This window comes from Cetorhinus maximus, unplaced genomic scaffold (genome assembly GCF_964194155.1).
Source record: "Cetorhinus maximus unplaced genomic scaffold, sCetMax3.hap1.1 HAP1_SCAFFOLD_1677, whole genome shotgun sequence".
Taxonomy (NCBI): domain Eukaryota; kingdom Metazoa; phylum Chordata; class Chondrichthyes; order Lamniformes; family Cetorhinidae; genus Cetorhinus; species Cetorhinus maximus.
In genome coordinates, this window is record NW_027597617.1 from 1 (window position 1) to 7,500 (window position 7,500).

At 60.7% G+C, this 7,500-nt stretch overlaps 1 protein-coding gene across 1 annotated transcript in view; it reads left to right on the plus strand.

The window, feature by feature from the left end:
• Positions 1-7,133: 7,133 nt before the first annotated feature.
• The window catches only part of LOC144676535 (transgelin-2-like), a 2,336-nt gene continuing 1,969 nt past the window's right edge, over positions 7,134-7,500 (plus strand). The window contains exon 1 of the mRNA XM_078536931.1: positions 7,134-7,320. Within this exon, the coding sequence (XP_078393057.1) occupies positions 7,233-7,320 (88 nt within the window). The 5' untranslated portion in view covers positions 7,134-7,232. The remainder of the gene's footprint in view (positions 7,321-7,500) is intronic.

A 7,500-nucleotide genomic window follows, 5' to 3' on the forward strand; every position in this document is an offset into this window, starting at 1 on the left:
GTGTTTGGGGCTTGAGTTTGGGGTTTGGGGTTTGGAGTTTGGGGTTTGGAGTTTGGGGTTTGGGGTTTGTGTTTGGGGCTTGAGTTTGGGGCTTGAGTTTGGCGTTTGGGGTTTGAGTTTGGGGTTTGAGTTTGGCGTTTGGGGTTTGAGTTTGGGGTTTGGGGTTTGAGTTTGGGGTTTGAGTTTGGGGTTTGAGTTTGGGGTTTGAGTTTGGGGTTTGAGTTTGGGGTTTGAGTTTGGGGTTTGGGTTTGGGGTTTCGGTTTGGGTTAGGGGTTTGAGTTTAGGGCTGGAGTTTGGGGCTTGAGTTTGGGGCTTTGAGTTTGTGGTTTGTAGTTTGGGGTTTGTAGTTTGGGGTTTGGAGTTTGGGGCTTGAGTTTGGGGTTTGAGTTTGGGGTTTGGGTTTTGAATTTGGGGTTTGGAGTTTGGGGTTTGGAGTTTGGGGTTTGGGGTTTGAGTTTGGAGTTTGGGGTTTGAGTTTGGGGTTTGTGTTTGGGGTTTGGAGTTTGGGGTTTGGAGTTTGGGGTTTGAGTTTGCGATTTGTGTTTGGGGTTTGAGTTTGGGGTTTGGAATTTGGGGTTTGGAGTTTGGGGTTTGAGTTTGGGGTTTGAGTTTGGAGTTTGGGGTTTGAGTTTGGAGTTTGGGGTTTGTGTTTGGGGTTCGAGTTTGGAGTTTGGGGTTTGGGGTTTGAGTTTGGGGTTTGGAGTTTGGGGTTTGGAGTTTGGGGTTTGAGTTTGGGGTTTGTGTTTGGGGTTTGAGTTTGGAGTTTGGGGTTTGGGGTTTGGAGTTTGGGGTTTGGGGTTTGAGTTTGGGGTTTGGAGTTTGGGGTTTGTGTTTGGGGTTTGGAGTTTGGGGTTTGGGGTTTGGAGTTTGGGGTTTGTGTTTGGGGTTTGAGTTTGGGGTTTGGAGTTTGGGGTTTGGAGTTTGGGGTTTGGAGTTTGGGGTTTGGAGTTTGGGGTTTGGGTTTGGGGTTTGTGATTGGGGCTTGAGTTTGGGGTTTGGAATTTGGGGTTTGAGTTTGGGGTTTGTGTTTGGGGTTTGAGTTTGGGGTTTGAGTTTGGGGTTTTGAGTTTGGGGTTTTGAGTTTGGGGTTTTGAGTTTGGGGTTTGGAGTTTGGGGTTTTGAGTTTGGGGTTTGGAGTTTGGGGTTTGGGGTTTGTGTTTGGGGCTTGAGTTTGGGGTTTGAGTTTGGGGTTTGAGTTTGGGGTTTGAGTTTGGGGTTTGAGTTTGGGGTTTGGGGTTTGAGTTTGGGGTTTGAGTTTGGGGTTTGAGTTTGGGGTTTGAGTTTGGGGTTTGAGTTTGGGGTTTCGGTTTGGGTTAGGGGTTTGAGTTTAGGGCTGGAGTTTGGGGCTTGAGTTTGGGGCTTTGAGTTTGTGGTTTGGGGTTTGTAGTTTGGGGTTTGTAGTTTGGGGTTTGTAGTTTGGGGTTTGTAGTTTGGGGTTTGGAGTTTGGGGCTTGAGTTTGGGGTTTGAGTTTGGGGTTTGGGTTTTGAATTTGGGATTTGGAGTTTGGGGTTTGGAGTTTGGGGTTTGGGGTTTGAGTTTGGGGTTTGAGTTTGGAGTTTGGGGTTCGAGTTTGGAGTTTGGGGTTTGAGTTTGGGGTTTGGGGTTTGAGTTTGGGGTTTGGAGCTTGGGGTTTGGAGTTTGGGGTTTGGAGTTTGGGGTTTGAGTTTGGGGTTTGGGGTTTGAGTTTGGGGTTTGGGGTTTGAGTTTGGGGTTTGGAGTTTGGGGTTTGGAGTTTGGGGTTTGGAGTTTGGGGTTTGAGTTTGGGGTTTGGGGTTTGGAGTTTGGGGTTTGAGTTTGGGGTTTGGAGTTTGGGGCTTGAGTTTGGGGTTTGTGTTTGGGGTTTGAGTTTGGGGTTTGAGTTTGGGGTTTGAGTTTGGGGTTTGAGTTTGGGGTTTGGAGTTTGGGGTTTGGAGTTTGGGGTTTGGGGTTTGTGTTTGGGGCTTGAGTTTGGGGTTTGAGTTTGGGGCTTGAGTTTGGGGCTTGAGTTTGGGGCTTGGGTTTGGGGCTTGAGTTTGGGGCTTGGGTTTGGGGCTTGAGTTTGGGGCTTGAGTTTGGGGCTTGAGTTTGGGGCTTGAGTTTGGGGTTTGAGTTTGGGGTTTGAGTTTGGGGTTTGAGTTTGGGGTTTCGGTTTGGGTTAGGGGTTTGAGTTTAGGGCTGGAGTTTGGGGCTTGAGTTTGGGGCTTTGAGTTTGTAGTTTGAGGTTTGGAGTTTGGGATTTGGGGTTTGGTGTTTGGGGTTTGGAGTTTGGGATTTGGAGTTTGGGGTTTGGGGTTTGGAGTTTGGGGTTTGGAGTTTGGGGCTTTGAGTTTGGGGTTTGGGGTTTGTGGTTTGGGGTTTGTGGTTTGGGGTTTGTAGTTTGGAGTTTGGGGTTTGGAGTTTGGGGTTTGGAGTTTGGGGTTTGGAGTTTGGGGTTTGGAGTTTGGGGTTTGTGGTTTGGGGTTTGGAGTTCGGGGTTTGGGGTTTGTAGTTTGAGGTTTGGAGTTTGGGATTTGGGGTTTGGAGTTTGGGGTTTGGAGTTTGGGGTTTTGAGTTTGGGGTTTGTGGTTTGGGGTTTGTAGTTTGGAGTTTGGGGTTTGGAGTTTGGGGTTTGGAGTTTGGGGTTTGGGGTTTGAGTTTGGGGCTTGAGTTTGGGGTTTGAGTTTGGGGTTTGGGGTTTGGAGTTTGGGGTTTGGAGTTTGGGGTTTGGGGTTTGGAGTTTGGGGTTTGGGGGTTGGGGTTTGAGTTTGGGGTTTGGGGTTTGGAGTTTGGGGTTTGGGGGTTGGGGTTTGAGTTTGGGGTTTGAGTTTGGAGTTTGGGGTTTGAGGTTTGGAGTTTGGGGTTTGGGGTTTGGAGTTTGGGGTTTGAGTTTGGAGTTTGGGGTTTGAGGTTTGGAGTTTGGGGTTTGGGGTTTGGAGTTTGGGGTTTGAGTTTGGGGTTTGGGTTGGGGTTTGGAGTTTGGGGTTTGGAGTTTGGGGTTTGGAGTTTGGGGTTTGGGGGTTGGGGTTGGGGTTGGGGTTGGGGTTGGGAGTTTGGGGTTTGAGTTTGGATTGCGTTTGCCTAGAGAGGCAGTGGGGTCCATTTGCCTCAGCCTCCTTTACTGTGCCTCCCCTTTCTGGCCAGTTTGTGGAGCTGGCGTGGGAGTGAGCGGGAGTGAGCTGGAGCGGGAGTGAGCGGGAGCGGGAGTGAGCGGGAGTGAGCGGGAGCGGGAGTGGGAGTGAGCGGGAGTGGGAGTGAGCGGGAGTGGGAGTGAGCGGGAGTGGGAGTGAGCGGGAGTGGGAGTGAGCGGGAGTGGGAGTGAGCGGGAGTGGGAGTGAGCGGGAGTGAGCGGGAGCGGGAGCGGGAGTGAGCGGGAGCGGGAGTGGGAGTGAGCGGGAGTGGGAGTGAGCGGGAGTGGGAGTGAGCGGGAGCGGGAGTGAGCGGGAGTGGGAGTGAGCGGGAGTGGGAGTGGGAGTGAGCGGGAGTGAGCGGGAGCAGGAGCGGGAGTGAGCGGGAGCGGGAGTGGGAGTGAGCGGGAGTGGGAGTGAGCGGGAGTGGGAGTGAGCGGGAGTGGGAGTGAGCGGGAGTGGGAGTGAGCGGGAGTGGGAGTGAGCGGGAGTGGGAGTGAGCGGGAGTGGGAGTGAGCGGGAGTGGGAGTGAACGGGAGTGGGAGTGAACGGGAGTGGGAGTGAGCGGGAGTGGGAGTGAGCGGGAGTGAGCTGGAGCGGGAGTGAGCGGGAGCGGGAGTGAGCGGGAGTGAGCGGGAGCGGGAGTGGGAGTGAGCGGGAGTGGGAGTGAGCGGGAGTGGGAGTGAGCGGGAGTGGGAGTGAGCGGGAGCGGGAGTGAGCGGGAGTGAGCGGGAGTGGGAGTGAGCGGGAGTGGGAGTGAGCGGGAGTGAGCTGGAGCGGGAGTGAGCGGGAGCGGGAGTGGGAGTGAGCGGGAGTGAGCTGGAGTGGGAGTGAGCGGGAGTGGGAGTGAGCGGGAGTGGGAGTGAGCGGGAGCGGGAGTGAGCGGGAGCGGGAGTGAGCGGGAGTGGGAGTGAGCGGGAGTGGGAGTGAGCGGGAGTGAGCGGGAGTGGGAGTGAGCGGGAGTGGGAGTGAGCGGGAGCGGGAGTGAGCGGGAGTGGGAGTGAGCGGGAGTGGGAGTGAGCGGGAGTGGGAGTGAGCGGGAGCGGGAGTGAGCGGGAGTGGGAGTGAGCGGGAGTGGGAGTGGGAGTGAGCGGGAGTGGGAGTGAGCGGGAGTGGGAGTGAACGGGAGTGGGAGTGAGCGGGAGTGGGAGTGAGCGGGAGTGAGCTGGAGCGGGAGTGAGCGGGAGCGGGAGTGAGCGGGAGTGAGCGGGAGCGGGAGTGGGAGTGAGCGGGAGTGGGAGTGAGCGGGAGTGGGAGTGAGCGGGAGTGGGAGTGAGCGGGAGTGGGAGTGAGCGGGAGTGGGAGTGAGCGGGAGTGGAAGTGAGCGGGAGTGAGCTGGAGCGGGAGTGAGCGGGAGCGGGAGTGAGCGGGAGTGGGAGTGAGCGGGAGTGGGAGTGAGCGGGAGTGGGAGTGAGCGGGAGTGAGCTGGAGCGGGAGTGAGCGGGAGCGGGAGTGAGCGGGAGCGGGAGTGAGCGGGAGTGAGCTGGAGTGGGAGTGAGCGGGAGTGGGAGTGAGCGGGAGCGGGAGTGAGCGGGAGCGGGAGTGAGCGGGAGTGGGAGTGAGCGGGAGTGGGAGTGAGCGGGAGTGAGCGGGAGTGGGAGTGAGTGGGAGTGAGTGGGAGTGAGCGGGAGTGAGCGGGAGTGGGAGTGAGCGGGAGTGAGCGGGAGTGAGCGGGATTGAGCAGGAGCGGGAGTGAGCAGGAGCGGGAGTGAGCGGGAGCGGGCGGGAGCGGGAGTGGGAGTGAGCGGGAGTGAGCGGGAGCGGGAGCGGGAGTGGGAGTGAGCGGGAGTGAGCGGGAGTGAGTGGGAGCGGGAGTGGGAGTGAGCGGGAGCGGGAGTGGGAGTGAGCGGGAGCGGGAGTGAGCGGGAGTGGGAGTGAGTGGGAGCGGGAGTGGGAGTGAGCGGGACTGGGAGTGAGCGGGAGCGGGAGTGAGCGGGAGTGGGAGTGAGCGGGAGTGAGCGGGAGCGGGAGTGGGAGTGAGCGGGAGCGGGAGTGGGAGTGAGCGGGAGCGGGAGTGAGTGGGAGCGGGAGTGGGAGTGAGCGGGAGCGGGAGCGGGAGTGGGAGTGAGCGGGAGTGGGAGTGAGCGGGAGTGGGAGTGAGCGGGAGCGGGAGTGGGAGTGAGCGGGAGTGGGAGTGAGCGGGAGTGAGCGGGAGCGGGAGTGAGCGGGAGTGGGAATGAGCGGGAGTGGGAGTGAGCGGGAGCAGGTGTGAGCGGGAGCGGGTGTGAGCGGGAGCGGGTGTGAGCGGGAGCGGGAGTGAGCGGGAGTGGGAGTGAGCGGGAGTGAGCGGGAGCGGGCGGGAGTGGGAGTGAGCGGGAGCGGGTGAGAGCGGGAGCGGGTGTGAGCGGGAGTGGGAGTGAGCGGGAGCGGGAGTGGGAGTGAGCGGGAGCGGGTGTGAGCGGGAGCGGGTGTGAGCGGGAGCGGGTGTGAGCGGGAGCGGGAGTGGGAGTGAGCGGGAGCGGGTGTGAGCGGGAGCGGGAGTGAGCGGGAGCGAGCGTGAGCGGGAGCGGGAGTGAGCGGGAGCGGGAGTGGGAGTGAGCGGGAGTGGGAATGAGCGGGAGTGGGAGTGAGCGGGAGCGGGAGTGGGTGTGAGCGGGAGCGGGAGTGAGCGGGATTGGGAATGAGCGGGAGTGGGAGTGAGCGGGAGTGAGCGGGAGCGGGAGTGAGCGGGAGTGGGAGTGAGCGGGAGTGGGAGTGAGCGGGAGTGGGAGTGAGCGGGAGCGGGAGTGAGCGGGAGCGGGAGTGAGCGGGAGCGGGAGTGAGCGGGAGCGGGAGTGAGCGGGAGCGGGAGTGAGCGGGAGCGGGAGCGGGAGTGAGCGGGAGCGGGAGTGGGTGTGAGCGGGAGTGGGAGTGAGAGGGAGTGGGAGTGGGAGTGAGCGGGAGTGGGAGTGAGCGGGAGTGGGAGTGAGCGGGAGTGGGAGTGAGAGGGAGTGGGAGTGGGAGTGAGCGGGAGTGGGAGTGAGCGGGAGTGGGAGTGAGCGGGAGTGGGAGTGAGCGGGAGTGGGAGTGAGCGGGAGTGGGAGTGAGAGGGAGTGGGAGTGGGAGTGATCGGGAGTGGGAGTGGGAGTGATCGGGAGTGGGAGTGAGCGGGAGTGAACGGGAGCGGGAGTGAGCGGGAGTGAGCGGGAGCGGGAGTGAGCGGGAGCGGGTGTGAGCGGGAGCGGGAGTGAGCGTGAGCGGGAGTGAGCGTGAGCGGGAGCGGGAGTGGGTGTGAGCGGGAGCGGGTGTGAGCGGGAGCGGGAGTGAGCGGGAGCGGGAGTGAGCGGGAGCGGGAGTGAGCGGGAGCGGGAGTGAGCGGGAGTGGGAGTGAGCGGGAGTGGGAGTGAGCGGGAGCGGGAGTGAGCGGGAGCGGGAGTGAGCGGGAGTGGGAGTGAGCGGGAGTGGGAGTGAGCGGGAGCGGGAGTGGGAGTGAGCGGGAGTGAGCGGGAGTGGGAGTGAGAGTGAGCGGGAGCGGGAGTGAGCGGGAGTGGGTGTGAGCGGGAGTGGGTGTGAGCGGGAGTGGGTGTGAGCGGGAGCGGGTGTGAGGGGGAGCGGGAGTGAGCGGGAGCGGGAGTGAGCGGGAGCGGGAGTGAGCGGGAGTGGGAGTGAGAGGGAGTGTGAGTGGGTGTGAGCGGGAGTGGGAGTGAGCGGGAGTGGGAGTGAGCGAGAGTGGGAGTGAGCGGGAGTGAGCAAGAGTGGGAGTGAGCGGGAGCGGGCGTGGGTGTGAGCGGGAGTGGGAGTGAGCGGGAGTGGGAGTGAGCGGGAGTGAGCGGGAGCGGGAGTGAGCGGGAGCGGGAGTGAGCGGGAGCGGGTGTGAGCGGGAGCGGGTGTGAGCGGGAGCGGGAGTGAGCGGGAGTGAGTGTGAGCTGGCGTGGGAGTGAGCTGGTGCCGGAGCTGACACTGGGAGAGGGTTCCTGAGCGATCGCTGTCGCTGGACTGCAATCCGGAGACCCCGGGATTGGGCAAAGACACGTACTTGGGGTACAGAGAGGTGCTGGGGGGGTGTGAAGGAGGAAGCGTGCTTGGAATCTCTCCCTGCCCCCCTCTTTCCGATGCTCTCTGCCTCTCGGTTCCCCTGCAGATCCTGTGCCACCTGATCAACAGCCTCAGCCCACCGGATAAGCGCCCCGTGAAGAAGATCCGGTCCTCTGACCGAGCATTCACTCAGATGGAGCAGATCTCCCAGTTTCTCAAGGCACTGACGGACTATGGACTCACCACAACGGACCTCTTCCAGACTGTGGATTTGTGGGAAGGTGAGCGGGTCAATCTCCAGCTGGACAGAGACTGGGACTTTCCAGTGCCCAGTGTCTGCGGCTCAGTCTCGAACGACTGTGTATCAGTATCAAGAGGGGCTGAGTGGCCTCCTCCTGTTCCAGTGTAACAGGCTCAACAAGGGCTGAATGGCCTCATCCTGTTCCTGTGTAACAGGCTCG